This window comes from Mesoplodon densirostris, chromosome 7, assembly GCF_025265405.1.
Source record: "Mesoplodon densirostris isolate mMesDen1 chromosome 7, mMesDen1 primary haplotype, whole genome shotgun sequence".
Taxonomy (NCBI): domain Eukaryota; kingdom Metazoa; phylum Chordata; class Mammalia; order Artiodactyla; family Ziphiidae; genus Mesoplodon; species Mesoplodon densirostris.
Window position 1 is genome coordinate 111,355,582 of NC_082667.1, and position 26,266 is coordinate 111,381,847.

Sequence of the window (26,266 nt, forward strand, 5' to 3'; positions counted from 1 at the left end):
CGGCCTTGGCGCAGGACAGTGTTTGTTGTGGGGACTGAGTTTAGCATTCTTAGCCCTCACCTTCACTAAATGCCAGTAGAGCCCTCAGGCATTGGGGCCGCCAAAAGTGTCCCCGCCACAGTCCCAATCACCTCGACTGAAAACCACCAAACAAAAGCCAAGGACAGGAAACTTTACGCATCAGAGCCAGGGTTCTAACATTACAAAGGCTAAAATAATTCCAAGGGGGAGGGGTGGGAAGAGAGAAACAGAGAAGAGAGAGAATGTGTGTACTTGTGCGTATGCGTGTGCGTGTGTGTATGTGTGTGAACTATGGGGATGGGACACAGAGATGAGGACAGGACAGACTTGGAACAATCCCTCCAATTATGATACCTGGACTGCTAGATCCCTTTCCAAGCCAAAAAAAGATTTTTAAACCAAAACTTGCCAAGCCTCACAACAGTCCTGTGAGGTAGGTATTATTACACCCATTTTATAGATAGGGAAAGCTGAGCCCAGAGAATGTGCATGACCCGCCTATGATGCTCTTCCTCTCCCCCACTCTGTACGCCTTGGATTCCTCTCAAGGGAGTAAGAGGATCCCAAGACACTCTGCCCGTCCAAATGCTAACGCTGGGAAAGAAGAAGCAAGCAGTTTTGCGTGAAGGCAGCCTACGAAGTTTCCCGAATGACTGGTGGCTCTTGTCTGTCTGCTCCCAAAGCCAGGAAAATCTGAACCTGAGCCCAGGATGGGTGGAGGAGGCCGCAAGGGACAGAGGCAGATCTCAGTGGGACCCTGCAAGCCCCTCAGGCTGGGCAAGGGTCACAGGCCATAGCCATGGCCGCCCTGCAGGCACTCCTGTTCCTCCTCTCCCAACTTGCACCCTTGGGGATGCTCGCTGCTGCTTTTTGGCAGGGAGAGTCCTCAGGCTGTCCCCATACACTTTGGAAAAGGGGGCTACTCCCCTCTCATCCCTCCCAGGGGCCCAGAGGACAGAGTGTCAGAAATTCAACAAGAGAGTGAGGGGGTGGGAGCAGATGGCGGATTCCTCCATGAGCACAGCCCCGGCCCCCCTCACTTCCCCAACCCCACGGGGACAATACCACGACATGGCCTGTAAGGGGCCCACGGGAGCACTTGGCAGACGCCTCCAAGACTCAGTGGCTGGCCAGTGGGCTATTAACGACACAACTCCAGCTCCCTGGTCCCCTGCCTGACCCTGGGTGAGAGCAGCGGGACCCCTCACCAGGGCCCACCAGAGCTGGCTGTTCCATAGGGGCTGAAGCGGGGAGGGACTACATGAGTCAGGACTCAGGAGCTAAGGCACAGTCTAGCCCCGCACGCAAGGGGTGTGCAAACCAGTACGTGGAAAAGCAAAGGAAAACCGTGGGCACTCTCTCCCTGCACCTCCCCAACCCTGGGGTGAGAGCGGGGCACAGCTGAGCAGGAAGCAGGCAGAAAACCCAAGGGCCCTCTCATCCAAAGCAACAGGGTCCCCGAGGTGAAGGCAAGCCTTGACGCAGGGACGGAGATGAACACCCCTGGGCAGGGAGAAGCTGGAGGAACACAGGAGGAACTCCTCAAGCAAGATGGCGCCACCTGCTGCTTCAGGGGAAGCGGAGCAGGGCGGAGCTGGCTGGGAGTTCCCAGCAGTGGCCACGGTCCTGCCATGCCGGGGGGGGGGGGGGGGGGGGGGGGGGGGGGGGGGGGGCAGCCAGCGTTGGCAGGGCCGGGGTGAGCATTCCGTGGCCAAGAGGCCCACCTCTGCAGCCCTGATCCCCCAAGGAGAAATACTAGGAAAGGTGTAGGTGGCGCCCCAGTGCTCTGGGAAGGCCTGAGGGACCCCTGCATGAGCCCTCAGGGCCCAGAGATCAGAGCAGCAGACTAGGTGGGCTAGGACCCCCCAAGACCGAGGTGGCAGCCCTAGCTGGGAGGGTTCAGAGACTGAGCAGCATGGGGTCTGGGATTGGGGGCAGAACCAAGACAGGCAGGCAGGCACCCAGGGGTGGGGGGAAAGGGGAGTTCCTCACTAGAAGGACGTGGGGCGGCAGGAATCCATCAAAGCCCCTCACTGTAGGACCCCTCCAGCACCTCCCACCCTCGGATCCTGTACAGAGTCCTCTGGCCACTCCCACCGTAGAAGGGTTAGTCCTCCACACTCAGGGCCCAGCTACTGGGGCAGCCCTCACCAACCCCCCAAATCTCTCACAAAGAGACATCGGGAGGAAAACCAAGGCATTCCCTGTCCAGGGTGGGGACACTGAAGGAGACCATCTACCCAGGTGTCGGGGGACCGGCCCTCCACACCGCTCCAGCCCCTCCTTTCCTTTCCTGAACCTTCCACAGGGCCCCTCCCTTGGCCAGCCCTTGTCCCTGGGGAGCCCTGGCGGGGGAGGGGGTGGGGCAGGCTGGACAGGACCCCAGTTTCTCCCCGCCCGGAAAGACTACAGTTTGAGCCAAGCAGCAGATGTCTCAGGCACGTGGGTTCACGGACACGGCTCAGGCATCAGTTTCATCATTAGAAAGCGAGGCTCCCGGCGGCTGCTTGGCCCCAAGCAGGGCTCACACTTTTGTTGGTGCTTTCTTTTCCGCCTTGGAGCCAGGTAACCCATTCTCTGTATTATCGTTCCCTGACGAACTCACGAGGCACTCCTTCCTGAGAGGAGAGAGGAGAGAGGGGGGTGCTGGTGAGAGGAGGAACCCAAGTGATGGGTAAATTGTGGAGGAGGAGCCATGCTGCCCTGGACCAACACTGGACCCTCTCCCTGGCCTTCTGTAGAGCGATGGTAGCCAGAAGCCAGGTTGCCTAACCTCTCTGCCTCCATATCCTCATCTATAGAATGGGTATAACGATGGTCCCTTCCTCATGGGGTTGCTGGGAGGAGTCAGTGAGCCCTTGGAACAGTGCCTGACCCACAGGACGGTCTCAGTAAGGCTAGCATCACCCAGTCATCTCAACGTGGCAGAAGGCAAGGGTACCAGGCCCTGTTCCTAGGGATCAGTGCTGAGGGGCAATTGTCTGGCTGTGCCAACTCAAGGGAAGGGTACAGGCCAGCGGGCAGTATGCCAAGGGCAAAGCACTCCTCAGCCAGGGCTCCGCAGGCCCTTCCTCCTGAAGCTCACTGTGACCAGAGGTAGAAGAACGAGACGGAAGGGGCACAGCAGGTGTGAGCAGGGGGTGGTGGGACAGGGCAGAAGGCAGTCGGAAGGAGAGATGGTTAGATGGAAGACACCCCCCAGGAGCATCACCACCCTGGCCACCCTGCGCTGGACATGCTCCAGTTTGAGTATAACGCCCCCCAGCAGCAGTGTCCAGGCTGCACAGGGCTCCCCAGGGAAGACCTGACTGCTACATCACTCCCACCTTTCAGCTCATGAAAACCTCCAAGTCTTTTTCACTGCTGTTGTCACTAAACTACATCTTAGCCTCGCCCTGGGCTCCTATACCTGGGTTTGAGGCCTTCAGAAAGGACTTAACATTTTAATTGAATGTTTAATTGAAATTGAAGGACTCATCAATTTCATCTGCAAGATTTAGTCCATAGCTCCAGCCTCTTAAGATCCTCCTAGATCCAGAAAAGGTAACCCTCCTACACTGCTGGTGGGAATGTAAATTGGTGCAGTCACTATGGAAAACAGTACGTAGGTTTAGTTTTTTTTAACTAAAAATAGAGTTGCCATATCATCCAGCAATCCTACTCCTGGGCATATATCTGGAGAAAACTCTAATTTGAAAAGATACATGCACCCCAATGTTCATAGCAGCACTATTTACAATAGCCAAGACATGGAAGCAACCCAAATGTCCATCCATAGATGAATGGATAAAGAAGATGTGGTACATGTATACAATGGAATATTACTCAGCCGTAAAAAAGAATGAAATAATGCCATTTGCAGCAACATGGATGGACCTAGAGATTATCATACTAAGTGAAGTAAGTCAGACAGAGAAAGACAAATACCATATGATATCACTTATATGTGGAATCTAAAATAGGATACAAATGAACTTATTTACAAAACAGAAACAGACTCACAGGCATAGAAAAAAAAAACTTATGGTTACCAAAGGGGGAGAGATAAATTAGGAGTTTGAGATTAGCAGATACAAACTACTATATATAAAATAGATAAACCACAAGGTCCTACTGTATAGCACAGGGAACTATGCTATCTTGTAATAAACCATAATAGAAGAGAATCTGAAAAAGAATATATATGTATGTATGTATAACCGAATCACTTTGCTATACACCAAAAACTAACACAACATTGTAAATCAACTATACTTCAATCGAAAAAAAAAAAAAAAAAAGATCCTCCTAGATCTCAATTTTGTTCTCCATCCAATATAGTTGCTAGGTTTCTTATATCACTCCTAGTGTAGTTCAAGTCTTCATAATAACAATGAACAGAGCCCTATGACATACCACTATAAAGACCTCTATTCAGATGGGTCTATCTATCATCTACCTATCTATCTATCTATCTCTATACCTAAGGTATAGTCAACCTGGCCAATTCCTATCCACCTAACCATCCATATTTCTTTACTAAGACCCTACTGGCTACCAGGCACTGTATCAGGCTAGAAGGGTGCCCAATTGACATGGTGCCTGCTCTCCAAAAACTTGCAGTCTTCCAGGGGACATGCTATTACACAGGTAATTGCAATACAATGTGGTAAATGATAGGATGGGGGGCATACCAGGAGGGACTCAACCTAGGAAGGCTCCTTCTAGGGTCAGGGAAGGCTCTTTGGAAGTGTCCTTTAAGCTGAGACCAAGAAAGACGAGCAGGAAAAGAGGGAGGAGACACTCCAGGCAGAGGGAACTGCACCCACATGTGAAAGCCCAGAACTGATCATGAGATGCTGCCCCACACCTCCCTTCTTCTCAGGAAGAAGCCACATCTCTGCTGTTATGCAGGCTTTCCTCGCTGCTCAGAGAACCTCCTCGGGCTTCCCTGTGGCCTGTCTCCCACCTCCCCACCCAGTCCCTGTGCCCACCGAGGCCAGACCCTTTCTTCCGGGTCCTCTGATGGAGCCAGGCCCTGCAAGCCCTCCCCAGCTCCCCTGCAGTCAGAGGAAAGCCAGTCTCAGCCTGGACTCCCAGCTGCTCAAGGGTCTGTCCCAACCCCCTTCACAGGTTTTTCCTCCCCTTCCTCCCTGTCACGCCCCCCCCCCACTCTCTCAACAACAACAACAATAAATGCTTTGTTCTCCAGAACATGCTTGTTTCCCAGACTCTCTGTCTTTGCTCTCAGTGTTCCCCACCCGGAATACCCTTCTCTTTACCCTCCCCAGGGCTTAAATCATAACCATCTTGCAAGACTGACCACAAATGTCTCTTTGGCCAGAAATCCTTCCCTAGTATTCCACCCTCTCCTGAACCCCTGCGGCATTCTCTCACACCTCTACACCGGCCCTAACCCCTCTGCCTCACGTTACGAGGATCTGCGTACATGTCTTCTTTACAGAATCTCATTCCTTCCAGAATTTCCTGCAGCACCTGGCACAGTACCTTGCACACAGCACCTCAAAAAGAGCCACCGAATGAAAGAACGACTGACTGAACTCTAGATCCACCCCAGGAATCAGTAGGGTGTGGTGGCAACGGTTGAAGCTTCAAAGCAAACAAGTCAGGATTCAAATCCCAACTCTATCACTTATTAGCCTTAGGCAAGTCACTAAACCACTCTGAACCTCACTTTGCTCAACTTCAAAATAAAATTGTACATATTTTATTTTAAAAACGCCTGGTGAGGGCTTCCCTGGTGGCGCAGTGGTTGAGAGTCTGCCTGCCGATGCAGGGGACATGGGTTCGTGCCCCGGTCCGGGAAGATCCCACATGCCGCGGCTGGGCCTGTGAGCCATGGCACTGAGCCTGCGTGTCCTGCGCTCCGCAACGGGAGAGGCCACAGCAGTGAGAGGCCCGCGTACCTCAAAAAAAAAAAAAAAAAAAAAAAAAAAAAATGCCTGGTGGAGTACCTAACACATGGTAGGCATGCGGTGAATGACAGGAAGTATTACTATCTATAGCATCCTCCTGATGCAGCTGTGTGCTAGCAAGAAAATGTTAGCCTGCCTTGTTTTTGATGAACTTGTGGTGGTTCCCAAGGATCACTGTTTTCCTTTCTAAGTGCTTTTAAACCATATGTTGAATAATGTGTTCTCCAAATTAGCTCGCCATCAATAGTCAGACTGATTGTTGAAAACACAATTTGGTCCAGCTCCATGCTCCTGGGCCCTCTTCAGATCTCCAAAACCCTCCCAGCCTTTGGCCACGATACAGGCAGACAACCCAAGAGTTCATCATCTCAACCAGTTCCTCCCTGCTCCCCTCCCCTCTGCCGTTCTCTAAAGTCCCTCCCTGCCTTCAGCTGCCTTCCCTTCTTACCAGTGGCATTTCTGCCCTTTCAAGCCTAATTCTTTCTTCTCAACAGAGCAGAATGAAGCCAACACCAACAGAGCATCTCCGCCTTCTCTCTTTCTCTCCTTGTTACTCTCACCCTTTCTGCTCCAATGGCAGGCCTGCCTCATCTCATCTTTCTTGCCAAGAACACAACTTTCAAATGCATTTTGCCTGCTCTGGTTTTGCAATATTCAATTTTGGAGCCTGCCTGTTCCGGCAATTCTGGGTCTGGGTCGCACCCTTTGTACCTCCCCATCTTTCCTCCCCTTCCTCTTACAGATATCTGATTTATACCTGAATTTATCCTAGGGCTTCCTAGACGGCCCTATCAGCCTTTTCAGACTTTTTATCTCCCTCATTAGGATTTTCAGAATTTCACAATAAGAGACTCCTATCACCCTAGAAGGATCTTCCCATTTTAGAGCTGCTGTACATGGAATCTTATATTTTCCCTGATCTGGAAAAAAAAAAAAAAGGCATCTTAAAGCCTTTGGTAGGACTTTAGATTTAGGTGGTACAAATAGAGAGAGGCTAACGGGATGGGCAGGAAGACAGGGGAATGAGGAAGAGCAAGTGGGTTGTATTTATGTTCTCAGTGAAGTCAGTGTATTCAACAAACACCTACTGGGAGGATGGGGAAAAGGAAGTGAGATTAGGAATGGGGCTGGAAGATGGGAGGAGGGTGGCAGGGATAGGAAAGAGAGTGGGAGAATTAGGAAGAGAGGATGGGATTAGGAGATAGGCAGAAGGATGAAGGCAGATGGGGTACATGGTGGTGGAAGAGAAGATGCTGGGAACACCCATAATATGAGAGTGGGTGGTGGGCTGGTGGGAGGACAGGAGTCAACTCACTTCTTCTCCTGAGTCTTCTTGATAATGAAGGCGATTAACTTCTTAACCAGCAGGATGAAGATGAGGAGCCCAATGACCCCGCCCACAACGGCCAGGATGATGAGTGTCACTGTGTTGTCCACTTCCTCCACTTCATGGCCAGAGCAGGGAGAGAAGGGGGGTGGAAAAGGGGAGCAGGAGTCACCATGGCAGCCCAGCAGCTCCAGAGCCTCCAACCTGGGCATCTGCGACATGCCCACCTCAGGCAGGAAGCAGGAGAAGCTAGAATATGGCATCAGGCTAAGGCATAACAGGAAGACGGCCCTCTCCCCCGACACTCTGCACACACGGCCTCCCGCAGACACCCACACAAGTTCTGGAATAACTCAGACTCAGGGACCACAGCACCCAGGTTTGACTTGACCCTCAAACATGAGACTTTCATTGCCTCTTTCTAGGTCTCCTTTGCCCATGCAGAAAAAGTTGAGAATCTCCCTGTGACATCTTTTATGTGATCAGAAGACACTGGAGCCAGGTAGTCTGGATTTCAACTATAGGATTCCATGGTCACTTACTAGGTGGTAACCTAGAACTGGTCACTTAACTCTTCTAGCCTCAGTTCCCTCAACTGAAAACTGAACCCCTGACTTCCCAAACCTTCTTCACCCACAGTCTCCCCCATCTCTGCTGAGAAAACTCCATCCTTCTAATTGCTCTGGCCCAAATCCTTGGAGTCATCCTTGACTCCTCTCTTTTTTCAAACCCCCATATCCAATCCACCTGAGAATTCTAATGGCCCTAACTTCAAAAATTCCAGGGCTTCCCTGGTGGCGCAGTGGTTGAGAGTCTGCCTGCCAATGCAGGGGACACGGGTTCGTGCCCCAGTCCGGGAAGATCCCACATGCCGCGGAGCGGCTGGGCCCGTGAGCCATGGCCGCTGAGCCTGCATGTCGGGAGCCTGTGCTCCGCAACGGGAGAGGCTACAACAGTGAGAGGCCCGCATACCGCAAAAAAAATTAAAATAAAATAAAAATAAAAAAATTCCAGAATCATGAGCATCTCCTCTGTAGAAATTCCACACCATCTAGGGAGCAGTGGACCCTCAGGCACACAAGAAACACAGCACGATCAGGATCCTTAAGCAGATTTCCCTCCTTTTTCTCTGTTTCTGCACCTCCCTAGCCTTCCAAGCTACCCCCTCGAAGATGCCCACCCAGCCTAAGTCCTCCAGCCCTTTCCCTAAACACCTCCAGTGTCTGGGATCATGTGACATCCTCATCACATGCTTCCTCGTTGTCTGTTTCACCTGTGTCAGACTGAAACCCCACCAACTGGGACTTAAGCTCCAGAGGGAGAGATCATTCTTATCAATCTGTTACCTGTGCCTCTACATGCTTTGCCCCTGTTTCAATTATGTGTTTACCTGTCTTCTGTCCTACCCTGACCTGTCAATTCCTCGAGAAAGAACACTGTGTATCATTCATAACACTCTTTGGTTTGATGCCTGGCGTCCAATCGGCTGTCGCTAACAGAATACACAAGAGTAGTAATAATCAGCACATACAGAGAACTTTACGAAACACTTCCATGTAGCTTCTGTAACTCTCACAACAACCCTAAGCAAATGCAGATTTTACAGATGAGGAAAACAAGGCTCAGAAGGCCTAAGTGTATATCACAAGCTATTCAGGGGCAGAATAAGTATTCAAGCTAAGTTATTCAAGCTTCCAGATGTAACTCCAGTAGTTCTTGACAGCATAAAATGAAAGAAAACACCAACGTGGTCCATTTCACCATTACACTGAATTGGGTACCCACCCCCACCCCCGTCCTTCCAACTTTACTGCCCTTGTCCCAGCCCTCACTGCATACGTTTATCAACCACTTGGAGGAAGATGGTGGCCTGGTGCTGAAGATAATTCTCCTTGGGGTTCTTCACGTGGCAGGTGTATTTGCCCGTGTCGCTGAACTCCAGGTTCCTCAGCAGAATGGAAATATTGTTCACTTTCTCCTTCACAGAGCCCTCCAGAGTGATGCGGTCCTCATCTTTCAACTTCACCTTGGGGTCTGACTTCTCATTCTTCACAATCCCATCTATGAGCTGTGGGGGGAAGAGGGGAGCAAGGAGGCAGCCAAGAAAGAATCAAGGTCCTTTCAAGAGTCATGACATCACTCCAGCCCACTCCTTGGGTATCTCCCTGCCCAGGTCCAGGAAGAGCCCTCCCCCGGTGGTTTCCTTCCAGTATCGATAGCTCTGCCTGTCTAACCTGGATTATACTGGCTTCAGGCTAAACCCACTTTCTGTTATTAAGGTCTCCCTAGAATGTAGCATGCTTTTACTGTTCTCTTCGTAAAAGCCTTTTAAGTAACGAATCCTGCAAATACCACACTCGTTTCCCTCTGTCACTCCCCCCAGCCTCTGCTGACGCCACATCCCATCTGCCTGAATTCTGACCCTCCATCAGGACATGGATCAATCCCACAGCACTGTGCATTGGTACCCTCTGAATTCAGCGTTTAATTACATCCAGAGTTGGTGTCTTGTGACTTCTGGTCCCCTACTACATTGCAGAGTGAGTACTCAATAAACACCTGCTGGCTGCTCCATCCCCACCCGTGGCCACAGCCCTGGCCCCTTCTCTTCTCCAGCTTGCCCTCCCATCCTTCCAAGGCCTGTTCCCCAGCCCTCCTCTGATTTGGACTCTTCTCATTCCCCCTCTCCAAGTCTTCCAAAGGTCTTGTCTCTCCTGTTTTTTATATTAAAGTATTAATTTTTGCACAAGCTAACCACGTTTCAGGTATTTCTTCAGACCAGACAGAGGACTCTAGCCAAGAATTCCAACAGACCCCAAATTCTGGCAACACAATCTAAGCATCCTTCCCACTTAGATCCTTCTAGACAGGCTCCGAAAAGAATACTGGGAGAAAAGGTGACAAAAGGTCCTGGGGACCATCACCGTGGGGTCAGTCCAGAAATGACCAGAGCCTGGGATGGGAGGCAGGGGTGAGGCGACAAGGAATGGAGGAGGATCTGAACTGTCCTGTCCCCTCCCCGCCTACTTACAATCTTGAATGTATCACTGCTGTTGTAGGACCACCAGAAGCGCAGGTTCTCGAAGCCAAAGCAGCTGGTGAAGGTGCAGGGCAGCAGGATCTCCGTGCCATTGACGGCGTAGATGGTGGTGGCCTTGCCCACAGATACCTCCAGCGACAGGGACACAGGGACCAGGAAGAGACCTGTGTGAGGGGCACCACCTTCCTTAAAACCCCGTCGGGGGCTTCCCTGGTGGCGCAGTGGTTGAGAGTCCGCCTGCCGATGCAGGGGACACGGGTTCGTGCCCGGGTACTGGAAGATCCCACATGCCGCGGAGCGGCTGGGCCCGTGAGCCATGGCCGCCGAGCCTGCGCGTCCGGAGCCTGTGCTCCGCAACGGGAGAGGCCACAGCAGTGAGAGGCCCGCGTACCGGAAAAAAAAAAAAAAAAAAAAACCATCGGAACCTCCAGGCTGGAGGCCTGGAAGGGACCTCTCGGACAGGGTGGAGTGGCTTGGGCAGGCAGGGAGGTGTCTATCACCCTTGGTGTCAATATCAAGAAGATGGTTCTCTTTACTTCAACGTACACTGCCTGGGCCACCGCCGCGATTCATTCTCCCGCTTGGCCTGAGCTGGATGGACTTCCGAGCCAGTTAGCAGCCCTTGGGGCATTCTAAGTGACCACCAGGAGTCACCCCAACCCAGGAAAACCAGGCCCCTGCCTCCGTGCCGCGAGTCCGCGCCCCCTAACCTGCGGATGCTCTTCCTGCATCGCCCCCAAAGGCAGGACCCGCGCCTCCCGTTCGCGCTGGGAATTTCCCCGAGGGCTGTGCGCGGCACCCCCGTTACGTTTTCGGGATTGGGGGTGGGGTATTGGGAGGCTGAGGAGGTCTCGTGAAGTGAAGAAGAGGAAAATGGCAATCGCGGTCCCTGGACACGGCCCAGCAGCCACTCATCACCGACCCTGGCGGCTCCCACCGGCCCCAAGGGGCGGAGAGGCAGAGGGGCGCCTCGCGCTGGACGTTGCTGAACCACCGAGAGGGACCCCGAGAAGAGAAGGGAGACAGGGCGGACCGGGATGGCATCCGGAGGGGTGGGGTGGAACAGAGCACGTCTGGGCATCGGTCAGCAGCAGCGAGAACCGAGCGGGTAAGGCAATAACGCAGAGAAAGTGAGGGCGGAAGACCCTTTGTGGAGGCCGACTGCGGGCAACCAGGTGCACGCAAGCGGGGTGCCTGGAGAGGGCGCTGCACACTCCGTCCCCTCGTGACCCGAAGTGGCCCATCCTGCCCCCGACTCCCCTCAGCCCCACTGCGGCCTCTTGTCCTGGGAACATCCCCCGAGCCCCACACCCGCGCCCCTGCTTCTTTCCCACACCCTCGCATCAATACCACCCCTGCCGCTTGAGCAGGTGGCAATCGCGAATTTCCACTCGTGGCCTCCGGGCCCTGCCTCATGAGTTCTTGTAAGGAAGCCTGGTCCTCCTGTCCTACAAAGTCCTTGAGGACAGTCCACCGTACCTCAAGGTCATGGGGAAGAGGGGTGTCAGAATCAGAGAGTAGCTCTCCTTGCCCCTAGATGAAGCAGGCACCCAGGCTCACCCTGGGTGAGGACTCAGAGGGAGTCCTTCTCAGGTTTCCAGTGACCCTGAGAATAATGACCTTTCCCTGGGCCGGGATGCTTGCTAAGGCTATGTGTGAGTAATCTCATATCACCCTCTCCTCACACCTGTAAGGTGGTCTTATTAATCACATTTTACAGGTGGGAAAAATGAGGCTCAGAAGAGCAAAGTGCCTTGTGCCTTGGCCAAAGTCATACAACTTCTAGAGGCAGTTGAAATGTGAACTGGGGTCTGACCCCAGGGCTAGTGGGCAGTTGAGAGCATCCATCTGGCTGCACCAACTCCTATGCCAAAGTTTCCCCGGCATCTCTTCCCAGACTGTAATTTCTCTCAACTACTTGGACCTCCAGCCTAGGGCTCCCAGGGTGTAAGAGCTAAAGGATCCAGACTGATCCATGTTACAGACACTAAGTTGCCACTGCCTGATTTTAGAGACAGGACAACAAAGACCTAAAATGGGAGGAAACTTGGCTGAACTGACTGGCTTTAGTGGCCGAGCCACTTGAGAAACCTTCTCAGGCCAGGTCAGCTCCCAGCTCTAAAGGCAATTCCCAGAACTGCCCTGGTTCCCAAGACAGCCAGGGTCAGTCTTTGTTTTAAAGGCCGCCAACCTTGCTCTTTCTCCCATTCTCACTCTCATGGAAGGACCTCTTTTGTCAAACTTAATTCCCTCATGGAACATCATAAACCAGCTTCCTCTTGTTTTGTCCACATGAGATAATGATGCCTGGTACCACCTGGGCAATGCTTTTTAAATAGGGGAGGGGGAGTTCCCGGCGGTGGGGAGCTAAGATCACACATGCTGCGCGAAGCCAAATAAATAAATAAATAAGAGGAGCTCCAAGGAGAGCTGGCAGCCCAACTCTGCTCTCGGGGCCCCTCCTCAGCTTCTTCAGGTCCACTTCACTTCTGAAGGCAAAGTGGCCTGCTCTTACCACGAAGCTCAGAAATAACACCCCGTGTCCAGGATCCCCTGCCACTGTCAGCAACTGCTGATATTTACTCAGCAATTACTGTGTGCCAGGCATATTTAACCTTCACATCCACGCTATGAGTGGTGTACTGTAATACCTCCCTATTACAGACATGGCAACTGAGCATAGAGAGGTTAGGTGACTTACCTAAGGTCAAAAAAACAGAGACATCTCTAGCATCCCAAAGCCCCAAAGCAAGAAAGTCCTTCCTTACATCCTAAAACAGCAGGGTTTGCCCACCTGCTGGGTTCCAATTAGTGCCAAGAGGTCATTTCAATTAGCCTTCATTCTTTGATCAGCTCCTCTGTGCCAGGAATTGTTCTAGAGCAGTGGCTTTCAGATTCACAGAGCGTCAGAATCACCTGGAGGGCAAATTACAGCTAGCTCTGCCGAGGAGTTTCTGATCTAGCACATAGAACGGAGCCTGGAAATGTGCATTTCTAAGAAGGTCCCAGGGAAGGCTGTGGTCAGGGATGACACTTAGAGAACCACTGTGCCAGAGGATTTCTACCTGTTCACTCCAAGTTTTATTAGAATGCCAAAAGGTAGGTATCATTTTTCTTATTTTACAGGCAATGAAACTGAGGCTCAGAGAGGTTAAGTCACTTGCCCAGGGCCGCATAATAAACGGTGAATCTGAATTGAGCACCTATTATAAAATAGGACAGGCATTTTACATGCACTGTCCCATTTAATCCTCATAATAATCCTATGAGGTAGTTAGTTATTATTTTTATCCCCAATATACAAAATGAAGAAAAGAGGCTGAGAGAGGTTAACCTGCTCAAGGCCACACAACTGGTGAGTGGAATAAGCAGTGTACAGACGGCACTCTGCTGTCCACCCCTTTGTGACGGTGCCTCTCCAAGAGAACAATGCTGTCAGGGCCAAGCTCTCCTTAGCACTCTTGGTTTTCTTTTTATCTCTCCCCTTCCCCAACCCCCTGCCCCAGAGGTCTAGGGACGGGAGCCAGACATGAGATTCCACCCTCCAGCCTAGAAGATGGCCTTCTGATCGGAGATCCCAGCTTTGCTTCTCACCCCCTACCGCCCCCGCAAACCAAGGAAGAGAGTGCAGAGCTGTGACAGGGAAGCTCTCGGGAGAAGGCAGCTTCCTGATGGCTACAGTGCTCCCTTGGGGCCTGAGCACATGCTCCAAGGATCACCACACCGCCAGCCTCCAGTTCCAGTGTTCGGGATCCTGGGGAAGGTGGCGGGGAATGCAAGTCAGGGGCCAAATCCCTCTCCCCAACCTCAGCCAGAATGGGCTATCCAAGAGCACCAAAGATACACATCAAAAGTGAAATTATTCGACTGCTTTAAATAGAAGCAAAAAAAAAAAAAAAAAAAAAAAAGGAGAAAAAAAAAAAGTCCAGAACAGAGGAGAAAAGTATTTCTTTAAGGTCTGGCTGATGACAGTGCACATTTCTGCCTGATTAGTGTGTGCCTATGTGGATGACTTAACTCTAATACACTCGGAACTCCCTGACTCCCAGAGTGAAGCATTACCATTTCCATCGTAGCCTGGAAGGGACAAAGGAAAGGCATGTTTCCACGGAGGAGAAGTTCAGAGCCCTGCCCGAGTTAAGGCATCAGAGAGGCCGAGCAAGCCTGGCTTCTCCACAGCACTCCCTCCCAGCAGGCAAAAGTCCTGCCGGCTGTGTCTGGGAGACTCGTGCACGGGAGAGCCCAGGGGCCTGCCTCTGGTACCTTCTCCCCTGTGAGCCTGAGCTAGGGAAAGAGGAGGGAGCAGGGGCAGGTATAAATCCACTAGAGGACCCCGAGAGGTACTTCAGCGGGATGACCGAGCCAGGGGGGATGGGTCAGCAGACACAGGCAGGCCCCAATCTGCCCGCTGACCTTGAGAAAGTCAGAGGTACCACGGTCCCAAACCAGGGATGGCTGTCCTTCCTACCTTCTGAGCTTGGTATAAAGCTAAAACATGAGCTTATAAAACACAAGAAGGGGGCTTCCCTGGTGGCGCGGTGGTTGGGAGTCCGCCTGCCGATGCAGGGGACACGGGTTCGTGCCCCGGTCCGGGAAGATCCCACATGCCGCGGAGCGGCTGGGCCCGTGAGCCGTGGCCGCTGAGCCTGCGCGTCCGGAGCCTGTGCTCCGCAACGGGAGAGGCCACAGCAGTGAGAGGCCCGCGTACCCCCCCAAAAAAAAACCACACAAGAAGGGCTTCAGTGAGTCCATCCTCTGGCCTGGGCACTCTGCAGGTAGAGAAGGATAGTGTTTAAAGGGAGGGAGAGGGACAGAGCTGGCCCCCGTCACAGGTCTAGATGTAACCAAGGCACCCCAACTTAATGACCAGTGTCAGTCAACAATACCTGCAGGCCATTCACACGCTGTTTTATACTTTCACCTTGTATTACTTCTTGGAGGTAATTATTTCCATGTGGTTATTTCCTTAGATAAAGAAGGACTTCCTTTGCTTTGTCCCAAACTAAACTCTTTAGAATTTCTTGTGTGTGTTTCAGACCGAGGGCCTCTTTCTGGCATCATGGGATTGAAGAACAAGTCCTCCTACTCATGATCTTGTGGAATTCCATCCTAAGCCCCTAAGCCTTGCCTTTGCTCACTGAAAGACCCTAACCACTGAGCCACTCTCAGAGCAGCCATTTTCTTTGCTATTTACTGATCAGCCCCCTCCTATATCATCTGGGTACTGCGGTTTTGTCTAAGGATTGGCTCAGGCCTCCCATTTAAAGTAAAAATGTGTTTGGTACATGCAAATGTTATCATTAAATACACCGGCAGGGATCTCAGGGCTACCATCAGACCTTCCAAGGCAAATGCCAAGGTGGAAACATTCTGCCACCTTTTCCCACATCCGGGGACAGTGACACCCACCTTGGGGTGGAGGGAGGAACGAGGGGCAGCGTGGCGCCCTCTCTAAGTTTAGCTCCCAGGGCTCTCCTGGCAGGGCAGGCGGAATCACAGCTGCCTTTAATAAGGAAGCTGATACACTCTGGCCCCCGGGGGAGTCAGACAGGCTCAAAGTTAGAGCTGGGAGGCAGAAAGTGGGCCGAGGTCAGCAGGACAAGACCCCTCCTGGGGTGCAGGCCCTGGGGGCCGTGGTGGGGGGTGGGGGGCAAGGCTGAGCCAGGAAGGACCCTGGGCCCAGAGACAGAGGAAAGATTTCAGCTCCCTCTCCCTAGGCAAACTGCCTCCTTCCGGCCCACACCCAGGGGCTTTGCAGGGATAGAAACATGCCTTTGCGACAACACTGGATGCTCAACAAAACCAGCTTTGCAAACAAGTCCAAGCAGAGTGTCCATCCCTCCTCTTGCAGGCCACGGAACGGGTGCGTTGGTGCAGCCAGCCCGTGGCTTACGCAGAGAGCCCTACACCCACAGCAACAGGGCAAAGTGGGAGGATCTGTACCTGGGGTCTACCTAGCATGCTGGTCCCACCAGCCACGGCAGGCATTAGGGCTTGGGAGACCCCACAGGCCTGCATCTCCAGAAGAAGAACAAATCCCCGGTTGCAGATTCAAACCTGGGGCCTTTCTCCATTTCCCCCCTTTCCCATCCTCTTCTCCATGAACTCCTTACTTACCCTTTCCTTTTCCTTCCTCTGAGTGGGACTCAGCACCCTCTCCTTAATTGCCTTCTCATTAAACAAGCCCTTAATAAATACATACCAAGGGAAAGAGGGTGGGGCAACATAGCACCCTCACAAGTGATAATTACACAGAGATCACAGTAATTAAGCAAATCAGGGAACAGGAAGGGGTGGGTAGGACACATACATTACCAGTTACATGCTTAGGAAGGGACTGGCACCCAATTTATCCTCAACTTCGCAGTTGAGGATAAAATGGCCATGGCCACAGTGGGAACTCGGGCTGATCAGGGATGGGGTTAGGGGCAGCTAGTGTAGAGTGGCACTGTGCCTAGCCCATGAAGAGGAGCCTCAGTCCTCACAGAGGCCCACTTCCTAGGGTCACTGTGAAACCAGCACATCTGTGCCTAAAGTACAAGAGAGAACACCAGTGACTTCTATCCAGCTGTGGGCATGTAATAAAATCAGTGGCTTCTGAGTACAAGACATACTCTATCCCCCCTCCTCCACCAGGTGCCAAGTCTGCACACAGATTACATTTGCAGAAGCAGCAGTGACCGCCCTTAAAGACTTCTGTCTCCCTGTTTTCAGTCCAAATGCCTACATGGTATGCCTGACCCGATGAGGGGGGAGCTGCCAAAAGCCAAATGTGACAAATATAAACAGGAAGCGGTGCAGGTGCCAGAGATGGAGTCGGCTTACATTGAAATCCAGCTATAATTTATAAGGCAATTACGTTCTGGACTAATAAATATCATCTCCCAATCTGTTGGAGTTTGATGCTCAAAACTATCGTGTGCATATTAATAGATAATAATCTGTTCCTTCTGTGTCCTCTGGATGTGCCCCCTCCGTCTTCATACTCATCCCAAAAATGAAGAGCCAGGAGCAGGTTAAACAGGTTTCCCCCCCCCACCCCCATGGAATCTTTACCTAAGAAGAGAGATAAGATCCTTCCTAAAAGGGGGCTTGGGGAATTCCCTGGCGGTCCAGTGGTTACGACTCCACGCTTTCTCTGCCAAGGGTGCTGGTTCAATCCCTGGTTGGGGAAATAAGATCCCGCAAGCAGGCACGGGCCATAGATAAATAAATAAATAAATAAATAAATAGGGGCTTGAACTGTCCTCCAAGTCCCTTCAACCCCATCCAGTCTGCAGGGAAGGCAATGGGCACTGGGGGAAGTAGAAAGCAGAGGAGTCAAACAGAAAAAGGACCAGGAGGAAGGGGAGCTCCCCCACCCCCAAGTGGTGCAAGCTACTGCCTGGGCAACAAGCATCCAAGTTGCAAACGGCTCTGGGCAGAGGTAGAAACCAGCATCCCAACAATCACACGTTGGGATGCAAACCCACCTGGCATCCCCTACACCCAAGGCAAAGACACCGTCCCCCAGCACGCTTAAACCTCCGAACACTGGGCCCCAAGATTCAGCTTTAGAAGCCCGAGGCTGAAGGCACCACAGACAGCAAAGAACTAATCTCGGGGCTGGCTGGCCGGATGGGGCAGGGGACGGCGCACGGTCCCCAGGGAGCTCAGCAGTCCGAGCCCGAGTCCGGCAAGAAGCGGTGGCCGCGATGCTCATTCTGTGCCGCACTCCAAAGCCCACCCCGTCCAAGGCGCTGCTCTTCTAAGTGTCTCCTCCTCTGGGGGACGGTGGGGGAAGGGTGGGGGGAAGAGGCAAGAAGAAACCAAGCCGGGGCTGCCTTACCCAAAAGGCCAGTGCCCAGCCATCTCGCCCGGGCTGCACCTCGGTGCCCAGCCCCGGGCATCGTGCTGTTCTCTGCGGAGCGCACCAGGGGCGCGGGGACAGGATACACAGGTCACAGCCGCTCGCAGCCCTCGGTCTGCAGTCGGCCCCGAGGCTGCCGGGGAGCCGTGCGCCTCCGGCCGGGGCTCGGGAAAGTTGGCGCGGAAAGGGCGAAGAGGGGGAGGGAGGGAGAGGAGGAGCCGGCTGCGGGAGCAGCCGCGGAGGGCAAGGGGAGGAGAAGGAGGGGCCCGAGGAGGAGGACCCGGAGCAGGAGGACCTCCGAGCTAGTGCAGAGGCGAGCGACGCTGCTCCTCTGCTTTGGAAGCGCTCCAGCCGCAGGAGGGGCGGTGGCCGCCGCGGAGCCCGGGGCGCCCCCGCCTCGTGGTCCCCGAGCCCCGGGAGCCTGCCGTACCGGCCCCCACCACCACCACCCCCCCCACCACCACCACCACCCCTGCTTCCGCTCCGGCTCGGGCTGGGCGGCTGCGGCTTCGCACTGCAGGGCCGCCCTCAGCCGCGCGCATCATCCCGTGCGCTGAGCTGCCAATTAGGAGGATAGTTTGGGGAGGAGTAGAGATGGAGCTTTTCGGGTGTTGGAAGGCTGTGATGTTCCGCTTTGGGGAACACGAGTAGGGTAGCGGCTCCCTCTCCCGGGGCCGCGAAGGGACCGCTCGGATGCCCGCAGCCAACACTGCAGCAGCCGGCGGGCGTGTGCGGGCTTGCCCGCCGCGGCCGCCGACCCGCGAGTGTACAGCCTCGCGGAGCCCCGCTGTGCAGGGTCCCGGGAACCCGGCTTCCAACTGTAAACTGCCCCCGTCACCGCCCACCATCCTCTCCCACTGCTTCATGGACTCCTCGAAAATCATGATGCTCCTGGTTAGGGAATCGGCCAGATATCACCGATGGGGTCCAAGCCCCGCTTCACCCTCCCGCGGTACCCCTATTTCTCATTTCTCCCACCTAGGCCACCCCCCTCAGACCCTCCCCTTTTACCCCCCTCCAAGGGTGTCCTGAGTCCTTCAGAATCCTGGAAGACTCCCTTGGCCTCGCCTCCCTTTTGGGGTGGGGGTCGAGGAGCCCAGGGCAGGCGTCCGGGCCTGGGGGGTCACAGCCAGGTCAGAGGGCTTTTTCCCAGACCCTCTTGAGTTACAAGTGACTAGTGCTACTTGGGGTGGTTTAGTGACTCATGTCTGCTATCCTCCTCAGCAGCCCCTTCCCGGCCATCCCAGCCCCCTCCCGCCACCACAGGGCCTGTCTGAGGTCCTGACCCTCCAACCTTTGCCTGTCTGGAGCCTGGTTCAGACCTGGAAACCTACTCCCACTTCATGGCCTGACCTCTGCTACTGCCCCCGCACCGCCCACCTTCTTAACCTGGGGTCCCTGGGGGGCTTCAGAGATCATGGACCCCTTGAGGTCTTACTGGAAATGCTGAATGTCTCTTTTTTTTTCCAGGAGAGAGGCTTGCTCAGTATAGCTGTGACAGTGGTATAGGGGCTCTGGAGTTAGGCACTGGGGAATCAAGTCCCAGCTCCAGCGTTTATTGTCGTATGACCTTGAGCAAGTTATGCAATCTTCTGCAGCAGCTTCCTCTGTAATATGGTGAAAGTGACGATATTCACCTCATGCAATTGTTAAGAGCAATGCCACCCTTAGACCTGGGCAACAGGGGCCTCAGCCCTGGGCTCCTGAGTTTGGAGGGCCTCACTCTGGCCCTCCTCTGGCCCTACGCCTCCTCACCGGAAAAGTGGTTCCTGGGACAGAAGGGAGGGTAGTCTATCCACCTCCTCTTCTAGACCATGCTCCGAACATCTGGGACCCTGGAATTCCCTGTTCACACGACCCGATTCCAAGCAGGCCTCTTCCCCGGGTCAATCCTCTCAGGAGTTGCCCATGCCAGATGTGCACTCACAGGCCTAGGGAGTGGGCAAAGGGCAGCTGTTTACAGAGGGTGGGAAGCGGATGGAACTTGACATGCAGGTGGAGGGTTCCCAGGCGTGCATGAGAGACCCTGTCCCAGCAAGACCAGGGAAGAGTGGACCAGGGAATGGCTTTTGGGCCTGGTCTTAAAATTAAGACTGAGGAAAATTCATCAAAGGTGGAGGATAATAGATGAGTTTTAACACTTTGTTATCTTGATTCATAACTTATATTTAGACATATATGTAATTATCATTTGTGCAGTTGCCCCAGGCCTCACAAACATCAGATGTGGACCTATGAAGACTGGATGAGATATTATCACACGTAAAAGTGCTAACAGAGTTCTAGGTGTAGGGTCAGCCCGCAGTACATTTCAGCTCTTATTATTCTCAAAGAGGTCTAGGGCCCTAAAAAGGTTAAGACTCTTACTGTCTCCAAGTTTGCACGTTTTCCCCCTCCTTCTCCAGGAGGTCCCAGACACCAGATCCACAGGGCCAGACATCTACACTGCCCACTTTATTTTTACAGCAGGGGTCAAGTTTCTCAGAGCTGGAGGCTGATTTGAGACAGGAGGTGAGCCAAAGGGAAGGAAAGTGACCCCTGCCCAGAGAAAGGGGAAGGGAGGGGACAGCACTCACTGGATATCTTTAGACCCTGGTGACACGAAAAGGTGCCAGCTTCCTCCGTGCCCTCCACCTTCTCAGCTGCCTCGCTGCTCACCAATTCTTAGAGCCAGAAGGGTCCTTAGGAAACCCACACGCCTCCCAAATGAAGAAACAGGCCCAGAGAGGTAGAATGTGTGGCCCAAGGTCACAGAGAAAGTGATTCTTAAAGTCAGAATTAGAACTTCCCCCATTATTTGATTCCCTCCCTCCACACCCCCAGCTTTCCTCTAAAGAACATCATGAGGGCTCCACAGCTGGGCAGAAAAAGTGCTTGAAAGATGCATTAGCGGCTAGAGGAGTTTTACATTTAGAGAGCACTTTGCTCAAAAATTCTCAAAACCCTAGTCCATCGATCAGATGGACGGGCACTTTGGCTCTTTCTCCTCCTCTGGCTGGAAGTCCCTAGAGGGCAGGATGGTGGTTTGGACACAGCCCCGCGCTGTGCCCAGCAGGCTGGATTCATGGTGGTGGGGTCCTGCACACTCAGGTCTTGGGCAGCCTGGCTCAGAAATACCTTGAAGAGCAAGTTTTCAGGGATGCAGAGATGGACTGGACCCGGAGCCAAGGAGCTGCCAGGAAGCTGTTCTCAGGTGGGAGGAGATAGGGCCTAGATTTAAGGGGAAAGGAGATTTTTCCAGGGGGGTGGGTGTGCGGGGGAGGGCTCAGGTTCTTTGAAGCAGTTAGTCCAACAGTCCTCTCTGAGACCAGGCAAGCCTCTCGGTTCCTGCCCTCCGCCTCCACCCCGGGCCCTCCGGGGAGCAGGATGGGAGCTAGGAAGCAGCGCAGGTATGAGGTTCAGCGTGTGGTAGGGAAGTGGCTCGGGCAGAAATGGGGGCAGAGCTCCAGCTCCCAGCCTCCGGGAGATGCTTTTACCCAGGAAGGTACTCAGCCCTGGGGGTGGTCCCACCTTCCACCTCCACCAGGGCGGGTAGACGGAAGATTCCATCTCCTGTCAATTCTCAGAAAGCTAGCCAAGACCCCGGCAGGGGAGGAAGGGAGAGCTCCGGTGAGGTCTCCAGAGCTATTTTGAGAGGAGTTCCTTCTAAGTAATAAGATCCTGGCAGGGAGCCTCCTCCTCCTCTGGCTCCCCTATTGCCCTTGCCCTTGCCTGCCTCTCCCCCTCCCCCATAAGCCCTCTCGGCTCCTGCCGGGGCATTGCAGGTAATGGAGCTGGACAGCAGCCACGCTGACCTGGCTCAGAGAGGCAGAGGAGAGGAGGCTCTGCAGGGATTCCCCCCCCACCGCAATGTCCCCACCTCCCAGTCCCTCTCCCTCTGACCTCAGATCACTCAGATCGACACCAGGAGCTTATAACCCAGTTATAAACAGGGCCCCAACCTCAGGACAGTGGAACTGCAGGAGCCGGGATGCTCTGCATACCGTAACTTAAAGTTGAATGCTCCCAAATCCTTCTGCCTCTGGGGTTGGGGTTGGGTGGATGCTACCTGGCCAGGCGTTTGGGAGTCTCCTTCTAATGCACCTAGGTCTGTTCCCTGCCCATCCCGACTCACCATTCCTGCCCTCCAGCTCAGTGCTCACTTGCCTCAGCCACAGTCTCAGCATCCACTGAAGTTTGGCAGGTGCTGAGGGGGTTAACAGGACAGCATGCACCAAACCAACCCGCAGGTACGTGGCCCAGCAGCCCAGCAAGGAACCAGTACTGGCCCCCTTGCCCGCTGCTCCCCAGCCCAGCTCGCATCCGACTTGGAGCAGCGATGAACTCTTCCTGAGCTCTCCTCACCCATCTCCACTTTCTCTAAGGGCTCTGGGCGCACCTCCTCCATCCCTCCCTTCCTCTTTTTCTGTTTTCTGCCAGGTTCTTTCCAAACATCCTTTCAGGCAAAGGGGGGTGGGGAGCCCCAGGCAGATGAGCTCATTGGGAGGAGGAGGGCAGAGGGAGGAGGGAGCTAAAACATCCTGACCAGGGAGATGCTCACTGGACAGTCCCAAGCTGGAGAGGGGCATGTGCCCCCTTGCAGGAGCAGGCGTCTGCTTCCCTCACTGCAGCTCAGAGATGGGGTGAGTCCTGGGCATCCCTTTATTCTGGGCCACTTTGGGGTAGGGCGTGAAGCCCCATGGCAGGGTCTCAGCCACCCTACCCAGCACCCCAGAGCTGTGTTTACCTCTGTGTTTCATGGATTACCATGCCCCACTGCTTGTCCATCATGGGAGGATGGGGGCTCAGGAGGGCTGGGGGTCGGAGGCATTGGGGAGGTTTGTCATTCATTGTAGGGGGACTGCCTAGTCAGCAGAATGGTTAGACGTCCTCCTGGAACCGTAGACCTGGTCCTGCCGCTGAACTGGGCACTGGGACAGACTGACCAAACCAGAAGCGTAACGTGGTGCAGAGCACCAGGCAGGGCTCCCCAAGCGTTCTGGTCCCATCCGCTCTGAACATTTTAGTGTGAGGGCAGCGGATCTTGCAAAGTGAGAGGAGGGAGAGGATGTGGAGTAGAAGAGGAGATGTGGCGGGGGCAGGAGGTCAGGAGACATGGACAAGGGGGAGGGAAGAGGCAGGGGAGCAGGGGAGAGTCGGCCTGGAGTGAAGGGGAACCTGGGGACCGCGGAGTGAGACACAGGCCGAGGAGGAGGCGTGGGGATGGAGACAACTGGTCAGCAGGTGAAGAAGGGATTTTGTAGGTTTTCAGAAACCAGGAGAGGAGAGGGTGGTCAGCGGGGGCCAGAGCTGTTTGCACAGAGCTGTGGGGTTGGGGGTCAGTCCAGGCGGGAGGTGGGATGTTAGAGACCCACTGGGAAGCCTTTGCCTCTGCTTCCAGACACTTTGGCCCATCTCTGGCTACCCACAGTCATTTTGAGATTGGCTCCCAGTCACCCTTCCCCCACCCACTCCTAAGTCTCTGGGCTGCAAGAGGCCAGTTCCCTGACCTTTCCCAATCACAGACGGATGTGATTGATGGCTTTGGCATCGCTCCTCCCTGGGTTTGAATTCTCTGCTATTTTCTAACTGTGTCACCTTGAGTGTACACATAACTTAGTATAACAGGTCTCCTCATCTGTAAAAGTGAGAAAAGAATGCATATCTGGGGAGTTGTCCTGAGTACTGTCAGCTGATACACATAGAATATTGAGCTCAGGGCCAGGCACAGAGTAGCTACTCAGTACATGGTGGTCATCCTGATTAGTCTAGCCGACTGTCACTCACCCTGCCACCACCCCGGCCCCACCCTCCTCCAAACCCTTTGAGGCTGGATATGAGCCCGCCCATCCCACTGCCCTTCTCAAGAGCATCAGCTCCTGTGGAGAGCCCACAGGGTGTGAGCCTGCTATGGGGCAAGGATGGGAAGGCTGAAGACTTTGACAAAGCTGGGAGGGTGAAGGGAGGACAAGACTGAAAAGATGGTCGCCATTTTCTAAGGTCTTGTTTGAAGGAGAGGGTAAGCTTTGCCCCAGCTGGAGGGTCAAAGATACAAGTCAGACTTGGCCTGATCTTTGGAAAGAAGTTCCTGAGGGCTCCTAACTCCGAATTTCCACCCTCTTCCAGCCTATTTCTCACTGTGAATAGGGGCTCGCCACCTACCCTCTCCCCACCACCATTGCTAAGTCAGGTAAAGATGAATAGGGCAAGCAGGTAGAAGAGTGCAGAGGCAGCCTGGGGTAGAGCGTGACTGAGTAACAAGGCAGAGGGACAGGAGTTTGCCCATTCATGTGTCCTGTTTATCTTCAGGCAAGCAAGAGTTAATCCTACTCCTATCATTTGAATCCTAAAATGAGGGCTGCAGAGGGCCATTGTCAGTAAATTTAGAAAGCGTCTAAAAGTATGCCCTGACATATGAATCTTCTCGACAACACCCCCAAGCTATGCTTGAATACCTTCCGGGATGGGGAGCTCATTACCTCAGAGAAACTCAACTCCCTGCACAGCTCTGACTTCCACTGGATCAATATCTGCCTCTGTCCGCCAGCCCTAATGTTTCGCTTTGGGGCAGAATGGGTCAAGGCGAATCCCCCTCCTTGTGGCCACAGCCCCACCCGCTGTATTAGCCATCAGCTGTGACACACACTTCCCCTCCAGAAGGAACACACCCCTTCTTTTGCCCATTTGCCCACAGGAGGGTCTCAGTCTGTTGAGGCAAACAGTTCTAGTCCTATGCCACCTGTTTACAGGGAATTTGTCGCAGTTGAGAAGCAGAGGCAGCTGCAGTTGGGATAAAAGTGACTTTGCCAAGGCTGTAAGGGACAACCCTTCTCCTGGACTCCACAGTAGCCAAGCTGAGCACCCAGTGTCCACTTGTCCCCCTTCCCAGCACCTCGTGGACTCTCAAAGTCATTGTTGCCAGAGAAAAGGAGAAGCTGCTTTACAGGCTACCTACTCCCAGCTCATCTATTCCCACCACCTCTCTCCCACAGTCTTTCTCCCTTTTCTAGGCAGAGGCCCTCCTCAGCCCTGCAGAGGAGTGCGGTCCTAGGCTAATCTGTTTTAGGACCAAATTTATGGGCCATGTCACGATGCCAGGATACAGTTCTAAGATGAGCTTCCTTCCCCATGGCTCTCTGGGGCTCTCAACCACTGGGTGGCCGGAGCCTGTCCTAAAAGGTGGTTGGTGCCCTGCGCATCAGCATGGTAGCAGGCAGCCAGGAATGACTAGAACCTGGCAGGCTTCAGGGTCAATTTCACCACGGCCATCCGAGAAGGGTGCCCGCAGAGCCCTGCCAGCATGGACCTTCTGAGCCAAAGGAGGAGGGCAGGAGACCTCAGTGGGGACCCATGCTCCTGTGCACCCAGCTGCCCAACCCATATCCCACCAGGCACTGCCCCAGCTTCCTCTCACCTGAAGTTTTTTAGCACAACACCTGCAAGATAGGAGGGAGACAAGTGGCCTAAGATGGACCATATACAAACCAGCATGAGGAAAGGCACTCTACTGTGGTGTGGAATGGGACTTGGAATGGAGACTAAAACCAAGCTCTGTCATTAGCGTACTGTGTGACTTTGGGAGAATTACTTTCCCTCTCTGAACCTCAGCTTTCAAAACTGTGCCCTTACAAGAAGCATGGGGGCCTCTTTTTGTTCAACTCAAGCCCACTGGGAAGGGGCAGGCAGGAGCCTGGGCTGGTGTGGGCTGCTGTGCCGAGCTGTGCCGAGCGCTAGGCTCAGACTGGCTGTGGGCTGTGGGAAGAACAGGCGGCCTGGAGCCAGCTGGGAGATCCTGGACTGTCCTTGACTCATCTTGTGGCCTTAAGCAAATCACTTCCCCGATCTGGTCCTCAGTTTCCCCTTCAGGATCATCAGGAGACTTGGCCAAGTAGTCCCCGGGATCCCTCTCGTCTCTGATGTTGTAAAGATCTACTCTTCCCCCTCCCCCTCTCCTTTTGGGCCTCAAAACCTGTCCTAGGGACTCTGAGAGGCTCCGCATACAGACTACTATTCCGGGGCAGCCGGCCATGGGCAGGCCGATGGCTGTACCTGAGCCCTGCAGGGGCTCCGGCGGGAAGCAAAGGAGCGGTGGGAGTGGAGAAGCACCAGCACCTCAGGTGGGGGACACAGGAAGC

The 26,266-nt window shown here is 53.9% G+C and overlaps 1 protein-coding gene across 1 annotated transcript; it reads right to left on the bottom strand.

The window, feature by feature from the left end:
* Positions 1-1,687: 1,687 nt before the first annotated feature.
* On the bottom strand, positions 1,688-18,568 carry SCN4B (sodium voltage-gated channel beta subunit 4). The gene is made up of 5 exons (XM_060103130.1): positions 18,132-18,568; positions 10,295-10,467; positions 9,103-9,331; positions 7,252-7,381; positions 1,688-2,639 (listed from the first exon to the last, which is right to left on the bottom strand). The coding sequence occupies exons 1-5, from the start codon at positions 18,190-18,192 to the stop codon at positions 2,546-2,548; spliced, it is 687 nt and encodes a 228-aa protein (XP_059959113.1). The 5' UTR covers positions 18,193-18,568; the 3' UTR covers positions 1,688-2,545.
* Positions 18,569-26,266: the final 7,698 nt, after the last annotated feature.

Excerpts from the sequence above, each read along its gene's own strand:
- SCN4B (XM_060103130.1), bottom strand. The coding sequence starts at position 18,192 with ATGCCCGGGGCTGGGCACCGAGGTGCAGCCCGGGCGAGATGGCTGGGC. Across the intron at positions 7,382-9,102 it reads CCTCCAAGTGGTTGATAAAC|TGGAGGAAGTGGACAACACA; the intron begins GTATGCAGTGAG and ends CTGGCCATGAAG. Across the intron at positions 2,640-7,251 it reads AAGAAGACTCAGGAGAAGAA|GAAGGAGTGCCTCGTGAGTT; the intron begins GTGAGTTGACTC and ends CTCTCCTCTCAG.